We start from the raw sequence: 23,243 nt of genomic DNA, 5'->3' as shown, positions 1-23,243 counted from the left end.
GCGAGTGCCACGCGCCGGACAGGCCATCATGGCGTACGTCGAGCCGTACGCGCTGCGCAGCATGATGACGACAACGACAACACCTCCCACGCCGCCGACCCGAGCGGGCGGATGGGACGTGCCACTACGCTCAACGGCTCCCCGGCGTCGGCGCCTCGGGAAGGGACGGGAGCCGAAGCCGGCCATGCTGGCCACTAGACCTTAGGGACTTATCCGTAAAGTGCCGGTGCCTATATAAGCCGGGCTACCCCCTCGTGCGGGGGACGATCGATCGTTCTCATTCACTAGTTTTAGAGCTGCCCCGTGAGAGAGACCTTCGTCTACCTTAGCCTCCCGGAGCAGCCGGATATACAGCTCAAGGAGCACCATTGTACTGTGTGATCATCATATACACTCATAGCGAGAGTAGAGGTGTTACCTCCATCGGAGGGCCTCGAACCCGGGTACGTCGCCGTGTCGCTCGTGCCCATACCCGCATCCGGATACCGCCGTGAGACCACTAGGAACCACTTCGATTAGCCACCCTATGGCATATGTCATGACGATACCACGACATTTGGCGCCCACCGTGGGGCCTTCAGCGTCCGCGGCCGGTGTCTCCATCCGGACGGGCCTCACCACCACCACCGGCGAGAGGGTCGCTTCAGGCTTGGTCCGGAGATTCGGCTCCTCGACCGCGTCGGCCGACAACGCTGGCTGCTTCGCCGACCGGCCATTCCCCGCCGGCGGCAACATCATCGGCTCGGCGGCTTCGACGTCTACGTCGCCACCGTCGCACCACCGCGCTACCCGCGCGAGATCGTGCGCTGCGCAAGCCCTCCCCCTGGAGCCGGCGCCAGCCTCACCACCACCACCGGCCCTTGCATCATGCAGGAGGTCATGGCCACCGGCGACGACGCCGGAGGCAAGTCCACGCGCGTCCGCGGTCCTGAGTTGGAGCGCAACAAGGAGACCGGCGCATCCGCCTCGGGCGCAAAGGCGCCGCCACCACCGTCCCGGCTGGAGGAAGTCCGGGCAAAGCTGAGCACTCCGCTCACGCCTGGTGCCGACCCCACCACCATCGAGAAGGACCTGGAGGAGCACCGCCAGCTCCTCCTCAAGCAAACGAAGAGCTGGCTGCCGCAAAGCGCCGGTGGGAGATCTCCCGGCCGCGAGTTCAACCGCGCCCACGGCCTCACGCCGCGCCGGCGACAACCCAAGCCGAGCCGGCCAGATCCGCCGCAGAGGAGGCGGCTCGGGCGCGGAGATCGCCCGGGACGGCGCAGCATCGCCGGCTCCGTCTACGGAGCTACCCATCTACAACACCCCCGACAAGAACATGCTCGCGGCCGAAGCTGCCGCGGAAGAGCCGCACCGCCTCGAAGGCGCGAGTTACGCCGCCAAACCGAGCGGGTGACCGAGCTGCCGAAGGCGGCCAACCGGCTGACCAAGGACCCCAGGTACGCCCATGCCCCCAGAGCTTCTCATGCTCGTGGCGCTGCAGGCAACGACCGAGACGGTCCGAGGGACACGGCCGAGTCCACCTCCCCCGCACCAAGCCGGCGAGCCGACAGCCGGAACACCCACGCGAGTTCCAGCCGCACAAGCCGGCCGCCCAGTGGCAACAGCGGCCGCAGCCGGCCACCTTCAAGCCGGCACGACGACGAAGAGTACGAGTACGAGAGGCCATCCACCATCAAGCATCGCGCGGCTCCAGAGGCCAGCGGCCAGCGCCAGCCGGCTCGCTCCCGGCTGGGCCCACGCGTCGAGCCGGCAGACGCTAGAGATCGCCTCGACCGGCTGGTCGAATCCCGCATCGCGGAGGAAGAAGGGCCAGCCGGCCCCAAGTGCTTCGGGCCGCGGATCATCAACGAGCCCATGATTGACGGCTTCCAGCTCCCCCGCGACACGCCCAAGTACGACGGCACGGCCAAGCCGGAGGACTGGCTGCAGGACTACTCCACCGCAGTCGGCATCGCCAAGGGCAACAAGCGCCGGGCCGTGCGCTACTCCCCCTCATGCTGCTCGGCTCCGCCCGCACCTGGCTGAACAACCCGCCGGCCGGCAGCATCAACGGCTGGCTCGACTTCGAGGCGGCTTTCATCAGCAACTTCACCGGCACCTACCGCCGGCCGGGTCGCCCCCAACAGCTTGAGATGTGCAAGCAGGGCGCAGACAAGACGGACCGTGCATACCTGACGCGCTGGTGCGAGATGCGCAACTCCTGCGAGGGAGTGCACGAGATCCAGGCAGTCGGCTTCTTCATGGCCGGCTGCCGGCAAAATACCATGCTATGGCACAAGCTGCGCCGCAGTGAACCCAAGACGATGGCTGCCTTGATGGCCATCGCAGACAAGTATGCGCTGGCTGAAGGAACCAGCAGCACGCCGGCTGAGATTTCGCCGGCTCCATCCAGGAGGGACAACAGCAAGCCGGCCGAGGGCGGCCACCATGGCAGCCGGCGGGACAACTACCGCGGCAAGAGGCACAACGACCAGCCGGACCGCCGGTACGGCTCCGCCCACGTGGCAGCCGTGTCAGACCACGCGACGGGCCGGCGGAAGCCGGCGCCGAGGCGGACGGACCGGCCCCGGAAGCCGAAGTACACCTTCGAGCAGATGCTCGACTCGCCGTGCAAGTACCACAGCGGCAAGAACCCCTCCAACCACTCCACCCGCGACTGCCACTTCATGAAGCGGCTGACGAGCGGCGAGCCCCTTCCGCCTCCACCCCCACCTCCACCATCCGGCGGGCCGGTGGCCAAGCCGCGCGTAAGCCAACAACCTCGAGCACCACGAGGCTAACCAAGTGCACCATGGCGGCCGGTACCTGGCTGAGGATGCCACCTACATCATCTTCACCTCCGAGCCCGAGGACAAGACGAGCCAGCAGCCGCCGTTCCTCGAAGTCAACGCGGTCATGCCGCCGGTCCCCCAGCACCTAAACCGGTCAGAGCAGGCCATCACTTTTGATCGCCGCGACACACCGGCTGTCCTGCCAAAGCCGGGCAGCTACGCCATGGTCCTCGACCCCACCCTCGGCACAACCCGGCGCAGCGTGCGCTTCTCGCGTGTCCTCATCGACGGGGCAGCAAGCATCAACATCCTCTACCGCGACACCGCCCGCAAGCTGGGCATCCAGGAGGCCGAGTTGCGCCCCACCCCCACCGTCTTCCATGGCATCGTGCCAGGCCACCGCTGCCGACCGATTGGCCGGATCACCCTGGAGGTCATGTTCGGCAAGCCGGACAACTTCCGCACGGAGAACATCGAGTTCGAGGTGGTGGACCTCGTGAGTCCCTACCACGCACTCCTGGGCAGGCCGGCCCTGACCAAGTTCATGGCGGTGCCCCACTATGGGTACCTGAAGATGAAGCTACCTGGCCCTAAGGGGGTCATCACCGTAGCCGGCGACTACCGCCGCTCCATGGACTGCGCCACGCGAGCTCCAAGATGGCCCGGACGCCGGTCATCGCCACCGAGAAACAGCTCATCCACGACGCCATTGCCTTGGCTAAGGCCGCGCAGCGGACATGCCGGCTGTGGGCAACCCGGCTGGGACGACTCACTTCCAGCCCGGCCGACAACACCAAGAAGATCCTGCTCGACCCGGCCCAGCCGGACAAGTACGTCACCATCGGTGCCGGCTTGAGCAGACAAATAGGAAAGCGAGCTCACCAGCCTTCCTCCGTGAGAATCGGGACATCTTCGCATGGTCTCCAAGGGACATGCCGGGTGTGCCGAGGGAGTTGGCTGAGCACCACCTCCACGTCCGGCCCGAAGCCAAGCCGGTGAAGCAGCCTCTCAGGCGCTTCGCCGAAGAACGAAGGAAGGCCATCGGTGAAGAAATTGCCCGGCTCCTAGCCGCCGGCTTCATCATGGAAGTGCTGCACCCGGACTGGTTGGCGAACCCGGTCCTGGTTTTGAAGAAGAACGGCTCCTGGCGCATGTGTATCGACTACACCAGCCTCAACAAGGCGTGCCCGAAGGACCCTTTCCCCCGCCGCGCATAGATCAAGTTATAGACCCGATCGCCGCCGTGAACTGTTGTCTTTCCTAGATGCCTACTCGGGCTACCACCGATTCCTTTGAATCCGGCCGATCAAATAAAGACTTCGTTCATTACCCCGTATGGGGCTTATCGCTACACGACTATGCCATTCGGCTTGAAAAATGCAGCGCCACCTACCAAAGGTGCATGCAAAAGTGTTTGCAGGATCAAATCGGCAGAAATGTTCACGCATACGTGGATGATGTCGTTGTAAAAACCAAGGAGATGCCTACCCTCCTTGATGACTTGAGAGAAACCTTCACCAATCAGCGAAGATTCCGGATGAAGCTCAACCCGGCCAAGTGCACGTTCGGCGTGCCGGCCGGCCAACTCTCGGGCTACCTCGTCTCTCGCCGAGGAATCGAAGCCAACCCGGAGAAGATCGGTGCCATTGAGAAGATGGAGCTGCCGCAGTGCCTCAAGGACGTCCGTAAGTTCACCGGATGCCTCGGCCTCCTTGAGCCGCTTCGTCGGCCCGGCTGGGGAGAAGGCACTACCCCTGTATCAATTGATGAGGAAGGCGGACAAGTTCGTCTGGTCACCGCAGGCGGATGAAGCCTTTCGTGACTTAAAGCGCGTGCTCTCAACCGCGCCAATCCTTGCAACGCCAGGTTCAATGGAGCCGATGCTGTTGTACATCGCAGCCACCAACCGAGTAGTTAGCGTTGTCCTGGTGGTGGAGCGCAAAGAAGCAGCCAACAGGGAGCAGCTGGTTCAGCGCCCAGTCTACTATCTCAGCGAGGTGCTGTCCCAGTCGAGCGGAACTACCCCCACTACCGGAAGGTCACCTACGGCGTGTACATGGCGGCCAAGAAGCTCAAGCACTACTTCCAAGAGCACCCCATTAGGGTGGTGGCCACAGCGCCCTTGGCGGAAATCATCGGCAGCAAGGATGCCAACGGCCGGGTTGCCAAGTGGGCCCTGGAGCTAGCCGCCCACACCATCCTCTACGAGCCACGTACAGCCATCAAGTCGCAGATCCTCGCGGACTTCTTCGTCGACTGGGCCGAGATGCAATACCTGCCGCCTGTGCCTGACTCCACGCACTGGAAGCTGCACTTCGACGGCTCTAAGATGCGAAACGGCTTGGGAGCCGGCATCGTCGTCACTTCCCCCAAGGGAGATCGGCTGGACTATGTCCTGCAGATCCACTTCGCCGCATCCAACAATGTGGCGGAGTATGAAGCGCTCATCCATGGGCTGAAGCTGGCCAAGGAGATTGGCGTGCGTCGCATCCTCTGCTTCGGCGACTCCGACTTGGTTATACAGCAAGCATCGGGCGACTGGGACACGAAGGACGCCAACATGGCCTCATACCGCTTCCACGTCCAGCAGCTATCCGGCTTCTTCGATGGCTGTGAATTCCACCATGTGCCACGAGCAAACAATGAGGCGGCAGATGCCCTATCCAAGATTGGCTCGACCCGGCAGAGCCATTCCGCCGGCGTTGCCCCGGCGATTCTCAAGAAACCGTCCATCATACCGTCACCGGACTCGGATTCCATATTCGTGCCGGCTGACCCGGGGCTTCTCAGCCGAACCCGGGGCTTCATTGCCCAAGTCGGGGCTTATCAGCCAAACCCGCCGGCTTCTCAGCCGAACCCGGGGCTTATCGGTCCAACGCGGGGCTTCTCGGCCAAACTCGGGGGCTTATCACCAAACCCGCCGGCTTCACAGCCGAACCCGGCGACCACGCAGTCGAAACCGGAAGCTCCGAAGATGGAGGCCTTGGTGGTTAGCGTGTTTGAAATAAAATGCGTACCATCATGGGCACAAGAATTCCTCTCCTACCTCACCGATGGTGTGCTGCCCAATGACAGGGTTCAAGCTAGGCAGATTGAGAGAAGGGCCAAGGCCTATACAATCATCAACCACGAGCTGTACAAACGCAGCGTAAGTGGGGTGTTCCAGCGGTGCGTCGAGCCGGCTGAAGGGATTGAACTCCTACGGGAAATCCACCAGGGAGAGTGCGGCCATCACGCCTCCTCCACAGCCATAGTGGCCAAAGCTTTCCGGCACGGTTTTTACCGGCCGACCGCGCTCGTAGACGCGAAGACTTGGTGAAGAAGTGCAACGGCTGCCGCCGCTTCGCAAAGCAAAGGCAAACGCCGGCTTCCGCCCTAAAAACCATCCCCATTACCTGGCCGTTTGCCGTATGGGGCTTGGATATGGTGGGCCCATTCAAGACAGCCCGAGGCGGCATGACGCATCTCTTGGTGATGATTGATAAATTCACTAAGTGGATCGAGGCCAAGCCGATCAAGAAGCTGGATGGCTCCACAGCCGTCACATTCCTCAAGGAGATAATCGCGAGATACGGCTACCCGCATAGCATCATCACCGACAACGGCAAAGAACTTCGCCGGAGGCATTTTCAAGCGCTATTGTGGGGAGATGGGGATCCGAATGGACCTGTCATCCGTAGCACACCCGAAGACCAACGGCCAAGTGGAGAAGGCAAACGGCTTGATCCTAGCCGGCATCCGGCCTCGGCTGGTGGAGCCGCTTGAGCGCTCAGCCGGCTGCTGGATTGAAGAGCTGCCCAGCCGTGCTGTGGAGCCTCGCGCACAACACCCAACCGCTCGCCGGCTTCACGCCCTTCTTCCTCGTATACGGGGCCGAAGCCGTCCCGCCGACCGACATCGAGCACGACGCGCCAAGGATCAAGCTATACACAGAAGCTGAAGCCAAAGAAGCTCGCGAAGATGGAGTCGACCTGGTTGAAGAGGTCCGGCTGATGGCCGAGTCTAGGTCCGCCGTATACCAGCAAAGCCTCCGTCGCTATCACAGCCGGAAGGTTAAGTCCTTAGCATTCCGAGAAGGAGACCTAGTGCTCCGGCTGATCCAACGGACAGCCGGACAGCATAAACTAGCATCCCCATGGGAGGGTCCCTTCATCGTGAGCAAGGCAGTAGGCAATGATTCCTACTATCTCATAGATGCCCAAGAGGCCAAAAGAACAAGGCGAGCAAAACCGACGAGGAGACAAAACGTCCCCGGAATGTCGGGTTGCTTCGACCATTTTACACTTGAGAGCAGGAATGTATGTATCCCTTGTATCCCTTTTGTAAGCTATGAAAAAGCATGCGCCAAGAGCGCCGTTTCCGACAAGTTTTTCGCGCACTCTATTTCGTTTCGCCAATTGGCTTGAACCCTTTCACGCGACGGCTTAGTAACGTGATCTGATTTCCGACAGCCGGCTTCCGACCAGCTGCGACCGCAACCCGGCTGTCCGGCTGGCGGGAGTAAGGCCTAGGGAACAAACACGCGAAAAACGACTAAGGAAAGAGTAAAAGCGAGTTGACTTGCAACCTTTCATAAAAGTGTCGGACCGTCGAAATCGACTCGTTCGACCGAAATACTATCGGCCTCACCCGGCCGGCACGCTCTTGATCCGGCGACGGACCGCAAGTCGGACGTACGACCGGCAAGGGCACAGCCAAAGAGTGGGGCGGATGGGAAAAAGCGAACAAGTCGGAAGGAAGCAAGCCGGCACACAAATGATTAACAAACACATTAAAGTGCGTCATAATAAAAAAGGCGATAATATTGTCTTTACATAGGCACCCGGCATTCCGGGGATTTAATAACTTGTCTTGGCAAAAGCGAAATTGCATAAACAGGAAAGTCTAGGCACCGGCTGGAGCAGGACCAGTCGGATCAACAGCAGGTGGCGGAGAATCCATCTCGACCCCTTCGTCTTCAAGCTCCTCCTCCTCATCAGAGTGAGGGTTCGGATCCGCGATGAAAAGGCGCTTGTCGACGAAGTCGGCGATGGCGCTGGCTCGGGCAAGCCGGGCGGCCTTCTCGTTCGGCCGAGAGCTCCTCCTCCACGCCGGCTCGCCGATACTCGAGCTGCCCCAGGTCCACCTCGTTGTACCAGGAGAGGACGAAAGACAGCGCCATGTCGGCGCCAGCACGCGTGGCAGACCCCTTCCAGTCGATGAAGCGATCCGGCGCCTGCTCAATCAAGGAAGTGAGGCTGGAAATGTCTTGCGGCGCCGCCACGTCGGGCCACAGCATCGGGACCAACTCCTCAGCCGCCTTCCGAAGCTCCCAGCCAAACTTGGTGATGGGCTCGACGCGGGCAGCCAGGGACGACATGTGGTCCTCCATGGTGAAGCTCTCTGAGCTGCCCTCGCCAGTCGCCCGCCCCCTGGCCTCGCGCGCATCGCCAACGGCCGCCATGGCGGCATCCTCGCGTCTCCGGGAAGGCCGCCGCAAGAAGGAAGCATGTCGAAGTCATAAAAGCCGAAATAAGCCGAAAAATGCAAATTTTCGAAGTCCTAAGTAAGACTGGCGGCAGCCGGCACGAGCCGACTGCCCCCAGCCCGAAGATGGAGATTCCGAAGCTCTAAAGTAGGACTGGCGGCAGCCGGCACGAGCCGACTGCCCCCAGCCCGAAGATGGAGATTTCGAAGAATAAAAGAAAAAGACTGGCGGCAGCCGGCACGAGCCGACTGCCCCCAGCCCGAAGATGGAGATAGCGAAAAAAGATAAGTTTCTGCAGCCGGCTACCAACGGAGGCTGGCAGCCGACAGCCGAAAGCCGGCAAAGGGGAAGGAAACATAGACACTCACCCGAAAAACCGAGATCGATCGCGCCAATAAGGTCCGTCCAGTGCTTGGCGCAGCCGTCGCCTCCGTGGACTTGGCGGTGACCTCCTTCTGAAGCGCAAGACGCTGCCTCTCCACCTCGTCCAGCCGCCGGCTCAGATCATCCACCTTCTCCCTCTCTGCCGTCCTAAGGGAGGCGAGCTCGGCGAGATGGTTCTTCTCCAGCTGGCGCAGCCGCGTCAACTCCCCATCAGCCACCTTGAGCTTGGCGGCTGCAGCGCGGCCCGCCTCCTCGCTCTCGGCACACTGAGCGCGAGCAACCCGGAGGTCCCTCTCCAGCTGCGGGACCTTGGCGGCCTCAACTAAGAGGCAGCCGGAAAGAAATATCAGCCAACAGAGACAAAAGAAAGAAGACATCGAACCAAAAGAAGCAAGAGCTTACCCTTGACGGCTTCCAGCTCACGAGCCAAGGCGCCCCGCTCAATCTTGGCCTTGTGGTAGCTGGTCACCACCTTGTTGTACAAGACGGTGCGCCGCTCGTCGACCATCTGAAAAAAGAGTCAATCGTTTAGGCGAAACCTGGGCCGGCTCCAAGCAGCCGGCCCATGCCTCGGAGGGCTACCAAGATAACAATAAAATCGCAGAAAACAAGATGAGACGCCACCTACCTTGTCAGCTTCCTCCAGCGTGGCCAGCTGGGCCATGGCCTCGGCGGCTTTGTTCTTGAGGCTGGCGCGGTAGCCGGAGTAAAGCATCTTCAAGGGCGCCGTGCCGGCTGCCCCTCCCGGCTGATGATCTCGCAGGAGTCCGCCCGGTTCCGTGCCTGCTCCATGGTGCCAGCCGAGCCGAAGCTGGAGTCCGAGGCGGACGGCACGCTCACCAACCGGGCACCCTTGGCCACGTGAAGGCCAGTGGGCGGCACCGCCGGGCCCTTTGACCTCACCAACGCCCGGGAGTCGGCGTCCCTAGCGCGCGCCGGCTCCTCCCGTTGCAGCCCCTTCCCAGCAGGCTCCGCCCTCGTCGGCTCCGAAGCCGGAGGCGGCGCGGCCGGCTCGGTGGGAACCACTTCCGGCTCTTCAGGCGGCGCAGCTCCGCCGGCCCCAGCTCCTGCAGCCGGCGGCACACCTTGGCCGGCTCCAGCAGTCGGCCCCAGCAGCGGTGCACGGTGTGGAAACAGGTCGCCAAGAGTGGGCCTCTGGGCCGACTCGCCCTGGGCGCCCTGGCCCGGCGCTGAAGGAGGCGCAGCCGAAGAAGATGCCCCCGCAGGAGGCGACGTAACCACAGGTGGCACGACGACAACGGGCGGCGTGCGTGCACGTGTCGAAGGCGGCGGCGTCGGCTCCTCTCGCCGACGGAACGGCGGCGCAACACGAGCAGCCGGCCCGCAGGCACCGCCCTGGTTGAACTTTATGGCGGCCCTAGTCGAACAAACCAAAGAAGCTGAGCGCAAAGTAAGGAAAGAAAAGGAATCAAACAACAAAGAAAACAAAAAGGACTTACCCGGCCATCTCAGGGACCTTCTTGGGCCCTTGCTGGCGCTGTCTCTTGGCCTGGCCCTCCAGCCTGGCCGTGCTCCCGCCGGCGGCCCGCTTCTTCTTCTTCGGCGCGGAAGTCGCCGAGGCGGCAGGCGGCCTCGTGCGCAGAGGCACCGCCCGGACCGGTCCCGGCCCCGTGGTGGACGTGGCCGGCTCCGCCTCCTCCTCCTCCCGCTGCTCCGGCGAAGGCGGCGGGTTGTGCTCCCTTGGCCGCCACGGTCGGGCACCGCCGGCAAGTCGTCATCGCCGGCTTGGTCGCCGGCTTGGTCAGCCCGGATCCACGAGATCCGCCGTCCAGCATCTTGTGCGCCAAGTCGCCGTCCTCGATCTCTTGGCGGGGGAAGATCTAGAAAACAAGAACACGTATGAATAACAAGTGGGCCACGCAGCCGCAAGTCAAAAGGCGCAAGCCGAACACAACTTACCCGCTCGGGCGGCGCGGCCCGGTCGTAAGGCGGCAGCCCCCACGCCCGGCTCTTCCGGCAGGTTGGCCTTGGTGATGCTGTTCACCCGGCGAGCGACTTGGGCCTTGGTGAGCGCTATCCTCGACGTCCGGGTCGGATCCAGCCGGCCGGACATAAGCCCGATCTTGTGGACGCGGCCCTGGAGTGGTATCACCCGGCGCTCTACGTAGGTGCAGAGGAGGTCCTCGGCGCTCAGCCGGCCCGCAGTGACGCACTCCCCCAAGAAATCCCAGAGGAGGTTGACCTCCGCGTCCGGATCCGCCGACTTGGCGTTGTGACCCCAGTTGAGCCGGGTGGTCGGAGGAGCCGGATTATACTCCGGCAGGTTGATCCGGTCGAAGGCTGGGTTGGCGTTCTTCACATAGAAGAACGTCATCTGCCGCTTCTTCACCGAGTCGACAGCCGGTATCTTCGGGAAGAGCGAGCCGGCGCGGGGATATATGGAGGCGCAGCCGCAGGTCCTCGGCGGCCCTCGGCTCATTTGCGACTTGAGGTAAAAGAGCCGGCTCCAGAAGTCGACGTCGGGCCACAAGCCGGCGTAGCCCTCCATGAAGGCCACGTAGCAGCTGAGGAGGACGCATGCGTTGGCTGGCAGATGGTGAGGCTGCAAGCCGAAGAATTCCAAGAAACGGCGGAAGAAGGCCAAAGCCGGCAGGCCCAGCCCGCGGTCGAGATGCGCGCCGAAGACGACGCGCTCGCCAGGCTCCGGCTTGGGCTCCACCTTCTCGCCAGGCGCTCGCGTGACCACCTCCCGAGGAATCCGGCGGAGGCGCACCAGCCGCTCGATGTCGTCATCGTGCATATACGAGCCCCTCCAGGACCCGCTGGCGGAGGCCATCGTCGAAGAAGAGGTGGAGGAAGACCAGGAAAGATCAAAGGAAGAAGAGGAACCGCTCCTCACCGGAGGAGAGCGCGGTGGCGACGAGCGCAGCGTCAAGCCGCGGGGCCCCGTGGCGCCGGCTTGGCGTGCGGGCGGCTGCCGAGCGGCGGAGAGCTCCGGCCGCGAATGGTTGCCGGGGTTCGCCAGGAGGTCACCGGAGAAGAAGTGGCGGCGTGCGAAGAGCGCTCGAGCGAAGAAAGCAAGAGAAGTGGAAGTGAGGACGCGAGGAAGAAGAAGGGCGCCTCGGTACCGCGCGGGGGGCATTTATAGCCGCCCGGCGCGCCGGTTGCGTGGCCACGTGGCGATCGTGGGCCACGTAGGGATTAACTGCGGCCATAACTACCCCCACGACCGCTGCGGTTACCAGAAACAGTCGGGCCACTACCACACGACCGCACCGGATCCGGAGGAGACAGCGATGTGACCAGACGAAACGGCCACGCTGACGAAGCCGTCAGAACGGTCAAGTCGGGCGCGGGACTCGAGGCGGCGGAGTTGCCGTTGCACCCAAGCCGGAGCCGGACGATAAAATCGACCCGGCCCCAGATTCTGGCGACAAGCCGGAAACGTCTTCAACACTTAAGAAAAAGTGAAAACAGCAGGAGCAAAAAAGGCGTCCGGCTGGAGGAAGCCGGACGGGGCGAGCCGGACGAGGGCGCAGCCGGCTGAACGAAAATTCTCAGCTGGCCCCTCCGGGAGCCGCCGGAAACAAGCGAGAGATATATAGAAGCCAGGGAAACCTGCCTAGGTCCTTCTTAACGCAGGACATTGCCAGCTTCGGGGGCTAATGTCGGGGGGAAGACCCCGGGTAGGGCAATGGACGCGGAGCAGCCGTCTTGAGGTTGGCCGGCTCGCGGCAAAGGCCGGCTGAGGAGCAGCCGGCTGGAGCCGTGGCCGGCTGCCTCGGGAGCCGGCTGGCTCTAAGTCCTAGTCGGCCTGGCTGCGGCCTTCAACGCCGTAGCTGGGCCGGCTTCTACAAGCCATATCCGATCGGGGTTTGTACCTCGGACCGACTCGAGGCCGGCGAGTCTTGCCCCGGAAGGAACTAGGTAGGTGAGCCGGGTTCAAAGGTCCACGCCGACCTCATCTCCCGTAAAGCACGGGGCACCGTAGAGCAGCAGTGCCACGCGCCGCGACAGGCCATCATGGCGTACGTCGAGCCGTACGCGCTGCGCAGCATGATGACGACAACGACAGCACCTCCCACGCCGCCGACCCGAGCGAGCGGATGGGACGTGCCACTACGCTCAACGGCTCCCCGGCGCGCCGCCGGGAAGGGACGGGAGCCGAAGCCGGCCATGCTGGCCACTAGACCTTAGGGACTTATCTGTAAAGTGCCGGTGCCTATATAAGCCGGGCTACCCCCTCGTGCGGGGGACGATCGATCAGTTCTCATTCACTAGTTTTAGAGCTGCCCTGTGAGAGAGACCTTCGTCTACCTTAGCCTCCCAGGAGCAGCCGGATATACAGCTCAAGGAGCACCATTGTACTGTGTGATCATCATATACACTCATAGCAGGAGTAGAGGTGTTACCTCCATCGGAGGGCCTCGAACCTGGGTACGTCGCCGTGTCGCTCGTGCCCATACCCGCATCCGGATACCGCCGTGAGACCACTAGGAACCACTTCGATTAGCCACCCTATGGCATATGTCATGACGATACCACGACACTGAGAACTTGGGAGAAGCATTGCAAAATAATGATTGGAAAAATGCTATGGATAGTGAGTATAGTGCACTTATGAATAACAAAACTTGGCATCTAGTTCCACCTAGTCAAGGGAGGAATATCATTGATTGTAAATGGGTGTATAAAATAAAAAGAAAAGCTGATGGTACTATAGATAGGTACAAAGCTAGATTAGTAGCAAAAGGCTTTAAACAACGATTTGGCATAGACTACGAGGATACTTTTAGTCCAAGTAGTTAAGGCAGCCTACTATCGATTGGTTTTGTCTATTGCTGTCTCCAGGGGATGGTGCCTTCGCCAATTGGATGTACAGAATGCGTTTCTTCATGGCGTTCTTGAGGAAGAAGTGTATATGCGACAACCTCCGGGTTATGAAGACAAAGCCAGACCACAACATGTGTGTCGGCTAGACAAGGCATTATATGGGTTGAAACAAGCACCAAGAGCATGGTACTCAAGGTTAAGCATGAAGTTGCAACAACTTGGTTTCAGCCCTTCAAAAGGTGACACGTCCCTCTTCTTCTATAGGAAGGGAAAGGTGACTATTTTTATGCTCATTTATGTCGATGATATTATTGTGGTTAGTTCCTCTCAAGAAGCAACTACAGCACTGTTAAATGATCTAAGAAGTGATTTTGCCCTTAAAGATTTGGGTGATCTACACTACTTTCTAGGAATTGAAGTTAAGAAAGATGGTAGTGATATTTTGTTAACTCAAGGGAAATATGCTATGGAATTGCTGTCTCGTGTGGGTATGACAGATTGCAAGATTTCAAGCACACCACTCTCCACTACAGAGAAGCTGTCCTTGCATGAAGGAGAATTGCTGAATCCAGAAGATGCAACACGGTACAGGAGTATTGTTGGAGCCTTACAGTACTTAACTCTAACAAGGCCAGATATATTTTTTCAGTTAATAAAGTTTGTCAGTTTTTACATGCTCCTACAACCTTGCATTGGACAGCAGTGAAAAAAATATTGAGATATCTTAGAGGAAGTGCCACTACTGGTCTCAGGATTGGTAGATCATCATCTTCACTTGTTAGTGCTTTTTCTGATGCTGATTGGGCAGGTTGTCCTGATGACAGGAGGTCGACTGGTGGGTTTGCTGTGTTCTTTGGCTCCAATCTTGTGTCATGGAGTGCCGTGAAGCAAGCCACAGCTTCTAGATCAAGTACCGAGGCAGAGTACAAGTCATTGGCAAATGCTACTGCTGAAGTAATGTGGGTTGAGTCTATTCTTAATGAGCTTGGAGTAGAGCATCCACAGACTGCTTGCTTATGGTGTGATAACCTTGGAGCAACATATTTATCTGCTAATCCTGTATTCCATGCAAGGATGAAACACATAGAAATTGATTTCCACTTTGTGAGAGAACGAGTGGCTCGTAGATTGTTGGAAATTCGGTTCATTCCAACAAATGATCAAGTTGCAGATGGGTTTACCAAACCACTGCAAGTTCGACAACTAGAAGCATTCAAGAACAATCTCAACATGTACACGTTGAGATCGAGGGAGGATGTTAAACATGAAGCTTCTAGTACATCTCGTAGAGATAAGTTGTTGTAATCTGTTGTGATCTTAACGGTGTAGATAAACCGTTCTAGATCTTTACTTGTTGATCAATCTAATCTGTAACAACTATGTAAATCTATCTGGTCGTTTGACCTCTATATAACACGCAATGCGGCCGAGTTCCAAGGCACGCTTCAAACCATTCTATACAGAATTTCCACACCGCCTACCTGCTTGTCCCTCGCCGTCGCCCGTCGTGGGTGTGTCGGGCTACTCGGGCTGGCTAAGAGCAGGTCTAACAGACCCCCTAAACCACGCCGGACTTGTATAATTCCGGCGGTATACGGGGTGCGGGCGAAAATGGCCGTCTAGCAGGCCCCCTAAACGGTTCACCCCGTATCTAAAATATACGAGGCCCTCGGGAATTTTCTCCCTCGCCCCTTACTTGTAGAGGGTGGAGGGGCTTATAGGGGGTGAAAACCGCACTCGCACCACCGGACCTTGCCGCGCCGCCGCCAAACAAACTTCACTCCGGCGACCAATTCCAACCAACGAGCTCTAAATTCTATCAAATCTCTACCAATTTCTTTCAACCCATCAAGATTTCTATCAAATAATGAAAAAACTAGATGAATTTTGAAGCAAAATTCCGCGTTCTCCCACTCGGGGCGGAGCTGGTGGGGACGGGGCGGAACCGGCGCCGCGCGCGGCAGGGTGGGTGCGCCGCGACGGGGCAGGGCCGGGGTGGCCATGGCGGCCTCGAGGCGGCACAAGGCGACGGGGGCCATGGCGGGCTGAGGCGGCACAAGGCGACGGGGGCCATGGCGGCCTGAGGCGGTGCAAGGCGACGGGGGCCGCCCGCGGCCTGAGAAGCGGGGCGAGGCGGCGGGGCGGCGCGTGGCAGCAGCTCGGGGCGGCATGTCCGGTGGTGCGGGGTGGCAGGTCCGGTGGGGCGGCAGGTCCGACGGCGGGGCTGCAGCGCGAAGAGATGAAAAAAGAAGCATATTCTTAGAATATGCTCTTTTACAGTTTTCATATACGGGGACTGCTAGACGGGAGGCGTTTTTGTCCGGTTAAAAGTACTCGCGTTTTATATACAGGACCCTCTACTCGCGTTTTAAGGGGCGAAAAAATACGGGTCCTGTTAGACATGCTCTAAGCGGCGCCGGTCTCGCTCTTGCGCTTCGGATAAGCGCCCCGGCTGCCGCCGCGCCGTCCCGTCTCTCGTCGTCGGGCGCGAAGTGCTGGCATGCACCTGCGAGAGTGACACTGACAAGCACCGGTACCGATGGAGTGCTCTCTGTCTTTCGCTCGTCCGTCAGTAGTGCTGGGTACAAATCGGCAAGGAAATCGCATCTCATTTTGGAGAAGACTAGGATAGGCCGAAAGGTGATCGGCCGCTCAGAGAGACGGTGACACTAGTGGTTCGACTATCGTTGGGCACTTGGGCTGGGCCAAGATGTTACTACAACTGATTTGGATGCCCACTTAGCCACTAATTGTTCCCCAAAACAACCCTAGGCCACCCTAAATTATGTTAGACTTACCCACCCTAATTTTTTTGCCAAAATATTTTTTCCCTATATTATTAATAATTTGGTGGACCTTTTGGCAAAAAAATTTAGGGTGGGTCTACGTGTCACCTAGCAACGACTACAGTGTAGTGAGGTGAAGTTGCGCTTCGTCCTCGCCCCTCTCTCATCGTTAGTCGGGCAAAAAATTGTTGTAGTAGAGAGCTTGCTATGGTAGACGGGCAAAAAATCGTCGTGCTAAGTTCGAAAGGATCGGTGCACCAAAGCAATAACCATCGCGAATGATGTGAACTGTAGATCGAATGATCTTGATCTGCAACCATACCAACAAACACAAATACAAACTAAATCTCAGGGGATCCGTCTGAAAGACAATTTCACATGCCCACCGCCGCTAGAGCGGAGTACTGGTTTTTCTATGTTTTGGCCATTAAAAAAATAGTCAATACTGAGAACGGTTCTCTTGAGACTTTAAAAAGGGATAGAATGATTTTGGTCAGAGGCCACCACAATTGACTCAGAAGTAAACATTTTTAACTGGGCCAAGTCATAATGATCGCACAATGACTTATTTGAGATCATTCACCGCGCTTAACACAAGGTTGCGGTCATGGAAAAAGTCATTCACCCATTCGATACTTTTTTAGGAACACCTTAATGTCTAGAATGTGAGCATGCAAACTCGTGACCACCTCCATCGTTTCTACGGTTGCCCCCCCCCCCCTCTCGTGTCTACTCCGATGTTCTCGTTCAACGTTGGATGTCTGGAAAAAAAGGTTGTGTTTTTAGATAGCTTTCAAAATTTTCTTGATATGTTTTCATATTTTTTGGACCTTTTTTTAATTCTTTTTTATTGTTGTTCTTTAACAAAGCCAAATTGGACGATCATGGTGGCCTACATTAGAAATCAACACCAAGGTTAGTTTCTTGAATATAAATCACCCTAAGTTTAATACATCGATAACACAACTATTGAAGTGGAGGTTATCGATGGAGATCATAGAAGATCTACGAAGAATATCCAATAGTATCTTATAGTGGGGTCATTTCGATGGGCCAACCGACTTGATCCCTCACTAGACCAGTACGATTCTTCGATAATGTTATCAAGGGATTTTTTTCACGTTTTCCTATTCCTAAGGCAAAATAGGAACATTTTTTCTCAAAAATAAAAAATAACAAAGACAACATTAAGAACCCTTTGGTATAATCTTAAATATTTATGCAACTACAAAAGTATAAGAGGATCTTGATTGGATGGAAATTCACAACACATGAGAAACAATTTTTTCTAAGTTGATTGAGTCACAATCACTCCTAGAACTTTGTTTGGGAATGCTAACAACAATTCTTATTCAACCCGATCAACTATTATTTATCTTCAGAAGCATAAGCATGAGGAAGCGAACTCATAGCCATTTGAGTAACCACCTCTCTCGTTCTTTTATTGGCCTTATTTTTTGCGAATGTTGCTGGTCATAGTTATTTATTGGTTTTTGTTACACGGAGGGCTTATCATGCCAACTAACTTGGACGATAACGATGATGCATACACTGAAAAAATTGATACCATTGTAAGTTTGTTGGGAATAAATTACCCCTGATTTCTATTTGGTTAGAAATTAATACAAATACTGAAGTCTAGATCCTATAACGACGAAAATCATCGGCAACCCATGACATATTTGCCTCTATTGATGGCAATCCAGATATTATTGCATGGAGCAAGAAAAACGTGTAGCGATTTCATGTGAACAAAATTATTTGATAAAAATTTCCCATGGTGCCCTTTGATTTGGAGGACATGTTTTGAAAATACCTCTAGGAATTCTTCCTTTCCTCTAACTTCCGGAAGATTCTAAATATTTGCTCAAACATCTTGCTTTTCACTCTCTTTGAGAAGGCCAGTATCCTCTTGTACCTAGAATCAACAAAATGCACCAGAAATGGAGATTTTGGTAGATCTGAAGGGCATCACATTCTCTGGGCTTACTTTGCTTTATTGACTCCGCATCGTGGCCGTCCATCCCGATCTCAACGGTGCAAGATGTGTCGCATCTGTCACTCACCTCGCATATAACACGTGTCCACCTCCGTCTCCATGCCCCTACAGGAACCTCCGGTCCCCTTCCCCGCCTCCTCTCCTCCGCCGCCGCGATGGCCACCGACGGCGCCGCCCCCGCCGATCCGAAGAAGAACGTGCTCACCTTCGACACCGAGGAGGACGTCGCGGTCGCGCTGGCCAAGTACACGGCGGAGCTGTCCGCGAAATTCGCCGCCGAGAGGGGCGCCTTCACCGTCGTGCTCTCCGGCGGCACCCTCATCGAGACCCTCAGGTTCGTTACCCCGTGCGCCCCCCGGGTTGGTTCGGCCCGAGACTCTCGGATCCGGTAGAGATCTCCCGATCATTTCGTTTTGGCCTCGCGCGTGCGCGTCGCAGGAAGCTGGCGGAGCCGCCGTACCTGGCGACGGTGGACTGGAGCAAGTGGCACGTGTTCTGGGTCGACGAGCGGGTCGTGCGCAAGGACCATGTGGACAGCAACTACAAGCTCGCCGTTGATGGGTTGCTCTCCAAGGTATTCCCCACCAAATTGAATTGAATCCTTGTGTAATTATGTATCAATTATCACTGGTGCAGTGCAGATGGCTGGCTTTTTTTTTGTCTCTTGGACGAATTGAATCATATTGGATAATTGTTATGAAGATAAATATTTGGTAACAGGTTGTCTAGCTTCACTATGTTAACTCTTGAATAAATTTGGGGGTATCTTACTGTATTCATGCCTTGAGAAATTTAGTAAGCGCATTTGATAAAGCATATGGCTTCTCTCCTCTGCACCGTGCGTTTCTATATAATCCTCTGCAAGTGCAACATACCTGGCTACTAAATGTCATAACTAAACTTACGTTATTAATTTATTGTACAAATTGCACTGCTGCTAAAAAATCATTTGCATGTATGGCATCATGTCATACTTATGCTAACTTCAGTTGGAAATCATGTACACAGCTGTACAGATAACATGTGATTCTGGCAAAAGATGGTCTTACATAAGTTCAGTAACATTTGCAAAGGTGAACCATGTAATTTAGTAGCTTTTTAACTGATAGAACTTTTATCTTCTGTGGCTATTGTGTCTTAGTTATTTGGAGAGTGTATACCGGCATACCGCCTCACTTGAATTTATTGTACCAATGTCTCAGTGATACTATTGGATATATTTATATTTTCAGGCTTATGGAAAGCAATCATAAGGATTTTAATGTGCCCTGTTCTTGTAATATACCAAAAAAATGACCTTATGTACTGTAGTGGTGCTTATGACGACAACAACGCTAAATAAAGCATGTACATTAAGGTTACTAGAGATGCATTCTTATGTATAATTGTTCCATCCTTATCAATTTTGAGTTATACTTAAATTTCTGCCTATCAAGAAGTATTTAACTGGGTCATGTATTCATCTTGGTAGGTACCAATTCCTACTGGTCAAGTGTATGCTATCAATGATGCCTTGTCTGCTGAGGGAGCAGCAGCTGACTATGAAACTGTCCTGAAGCAGCTTGTTAAGGATGGAGTTCTTGCAATGTCAACAGCAACTGGGTTTCCCAGGTTTGATCTCATGCTTCTCGGCATGGGCCCAGATGGCCATATTGCTTCTCTCTTCCCAGGCCACCCTCTTCTTAACGAGAACCAGAAGTGGGTCACCCACATCATGGATTCTCCAAAGCCGCCACCACAGAGGATTACATTTACATTTCCGGTAATCAAATCGTCTGCATATGTTGCCATGGTGGTAACTGGTCCGGGGGAAGCTGGCACTGTGAAGAAGGCGCTCTCAGATGAGAAGACTTTTCCTTTGTTACCTGTTGAGATGGCTATCCTTCAGGATGGAGAATTCACCTGGTTCACTGACAAGGCGGCTGTGTCAATGCTGTAGAACCAGCGAATCCCATGGTGATCTAAGCTTTAAGCTCTTCACTTAATAAAAAAATCTAGGGGCCTGCAATGTTGCACTCCGTTCCACCCTTGTGGATCACCTGTAAGGGGGAACTTGAGCTTATTGTTCAGAATAATGTGTTTCAGACACCCCTCAGCTTAGTAAATAGCATTGGCCAAGGCATTGCCCAACGGGTGCTCAGGCCTTTTGCCAAACTTTTACTGTTAAATGTTATGGTCCCATGATTAAGAATTGAATGCTTGTGGCATTCTGTTACTGTTATATTGAAAATGATCCCGCATATATGGCGATCATAGTTTCATCTGCTGTGTTTCCTATTGTGTCAGTGTTGCAGAACAACTGAAGCTTTATTACCTAGAGGGCCTGCATCATCTGCATAGTTTGAAGCACTGAAGCGGCCTACCTAGATTTTTCTGAAGGAGAGCCTGAGACCTGAGTAATGTGTTTCAAACAGTAGCATTCACCCGTTGAGGAAAAAATAGATATTTGTTGGCATTACACTCGAAAAATCTTGCTCAGATATTACTCTTCACTGTTACATACTTCCTTTGGCACTGTGGTGTCTGAATACCTACTTTTGATAATATTTGGGGGAAATGTGTTTGAATCTTGTCCTGGCTAGCAGGAAGATAATATTTTTTGATGTGTGTAGAAGATAGTTAGAGTATGGCCTACAGTAAAATTAGTAATTGGATTATGGGCAGGTTTGTGAGACAAAGTACTCCGATCAGGGTCAAAAACAAAGTACTCCGACTCTTTGCTGGTGATCTTTACGGATTGATAGAGAACACAAAAGTAAAGGATAACTAGCAAGGCCCAAAACTCCAAGCAAGACCTACAACGTGGATTATCAGTCAATAATGGAAGCACATTATTAACTTGTAAACCCATCTATTGTAAAAATCTTGTAAACCCATCTGTAAACCGCCTTTGATCTTGGATTTATTGACACGTTTAATTGAGGCTGTTACCGGTGCGTTAGTCGCTGGATTAACCCCACTGTTACAAAAAGGCTTTTTGACGGCAAAAAAGGGCCCTTCACCTTTAAAAATCTGTGAATGGGAAGCACAAACAGGCACAGACTGTCTGACGCCTAACACATCTTAAACATGAAGAGCATGTGTTTTCGGGAGCTCCAGGGGACGGACAGTCTGGACACAAATTGAGAGCACCCAGACATGTCCCTAGATAATTTATAATAAACATGTCGATAGTCTGGCCGAATTGTCTCAAACGGTGCCCCTCTTGGAAAAACAGTAGTGACACTGACACCAACATGAGAAACACGATTTTCTTTAGATACTAACTCTTTTTTTAATGAACTTCGTCTTGTTTTGAAGCTAACAATAAGCTAGCTCCTCCCACGGAGAAACACCAAAGATCAACAAATATGATAATACCAAAAATGAAAAGGTTTGAGCTATTTACAAATGAAAAGCCTGACAAAACCTCGAACACAAAATGGCTAATATCTTGTTCATACAAACTCCGTTTTTTATAAACTTGGGTAACAACAAGATCTAGATACTCACGCAGAGAAACATTAAACTGGTCTCCACCAAGCACACAAAGAACGGTAAAAATAGGAAAACCTAGCAAGATCTCACCTTTTCCTCCTGCATTCTGCTTAAGCATGATGATAACACTTTATGGTTTCCTCAAACCTGAACACTTCACTTGGTCATTCATGCACGGTGAAGAATCCCAATTTACTCCCCCATAATTCACTATGGGAAAGCTTTATTTAAGCACACCTTCACATGTCCATTATCACCAGATGAACGACAAGCTTCAATCATATGATTCCTTCGAGATGCTCATCATGAACCCCACTTCTCAGTTCTCAATTTTGATGACAATCACCATATATTTGTTATAATTTTCTCATTGGCTATATATGAAATATTTCTTTTGATACAAACCCATGAATATATACCCAATCCACATATAACTACGAAACACATATATAATGGGTTAGTTCACAAAACCAAATTGCAATTTCTTACCACACCACAAGCACTTGATCCTACGCGGTACATCATTATGCTTTGTGTGTTTACAACCTTAAATCTAATCTTTGCACCTTGTCTTCTTGAACCTTATATCTTTGCTACATTCTTCATTATGATGATGTGTTGAAGGTAATAATGAACTCTTCACTTGATTGCATGCTTGAAGTCTCGATCAACCATGGTTCAACACATGAGTCAATCATGATCGTGAATTGGAGTCATATGTTGATTTTTCCCTTGTAACCATCTTGATCATGGGTTAACACATAAGTTGGACCATGCCTACCTTTGAGTTTCACACAAGAACTTTATTTCTTGATCATATCATATTCTTCGCTTTAAAACAATTATCTTGATGTCAAAAGGTAACTCACTCCGTCCCAAAATGTAAGGCATGGTTTTTTTTTCATGCGGTCTTTGATGCATGAATTTGATTTATACTAATATATAGAAAATTATATTGTCGTAGAATGTTATCATTGAATTCCTCGAGCAAACCTCTTTCATTTCATTTTTTTCAATAAAGGGCATTTTTATTAGACTCAAAAGATTTCATATAAATCTTTAAAAAATTATGGACATGTTATAAGTGAAATAGTAATTTTTTAATTTATAGACCAACGAAATTTAGGGACACCTTACATTTTGGGACGAATGGAGTATATATCTTCATTTCCATGACATTGAACCTTGAATCCAATGCATGATCATCAAGCACTGCATATGAATTAACCCTTTAGGTATAACTCGATGAAAAGATTAGCCCATAAAGTTATCATTAATTATCCAAATCGCACATGGGTCTCACCCCTGATGCAGGACCGTTGGAGATTAGGTCTCCGAAACCCGTCTCCCCATGTACGCCGAACTTTCACTAGCTAGCTAGGCGATAATTGTTTTTGGGAAGCACATTCATTGATTGATCGCCTTATGTTTTGCTGACATTCACTTGTCGATTTCAAAAGTACTCCCTCCATCCTAAAATAAATGTCTCAACTTTTTCTAGATACGAATGTATCAACTATTAAAATATGTACAAATACATTTATATCTAAATAAAATTAAGA

General features: G+C 54.0%; 1 protein-coding gene across 1 annotated transcript; it reads left to right on the top strand.

Moving 5' to 3' along the window:
- The first annotated feature begins 18,320 nt into the window (after positions 1 to 18,320).
- On the top strand, positions 18,321 to 20,425 carry LOC124652621 (probable 6-phosphogluconolactonase 4, chloroplastic). Its single transcript, XM_047191659.1, has 3 exons — positions 18,321 to 18,538; positions 18,643 to 18,778; positions 19,676 to 20,425. The coding sequence occupies exons 1-3, from the start codon at positions 18,360 to 18,362 to the stop codon at positions 20,141 to 20,143; spliced, it is 783 nt and encodes a 260-aa protein (XP_047047615.1). The 5' UTR covers positions 18,321 to 18,359; the 3' UTR covers positions 20,144 to 20,425.
- Positions 20,426 to 23,243: the final 2,818 nt, after the last annotated feature.

The sequence above is a fragment of the Lolium rigidum genome, chromosome 5 (genome assembly GCF_022539505.1).
Source record: "Lolium rigidum isolate FL_2022 chromosome 5, APGP_CSIRO_Lrig_0.1, whole genome shotgun sequence".
NCBI classification, from domain to species: domain Eukaryota; kingdom Viridiplantae; phylum Streptophyta; class Magnoliopsida; order Poales; family Poaceae; genus Lolium; species Lolium rigidum.
This window is presented reverse-complemented; position numbering and strand designations above follow the sequence as displayed.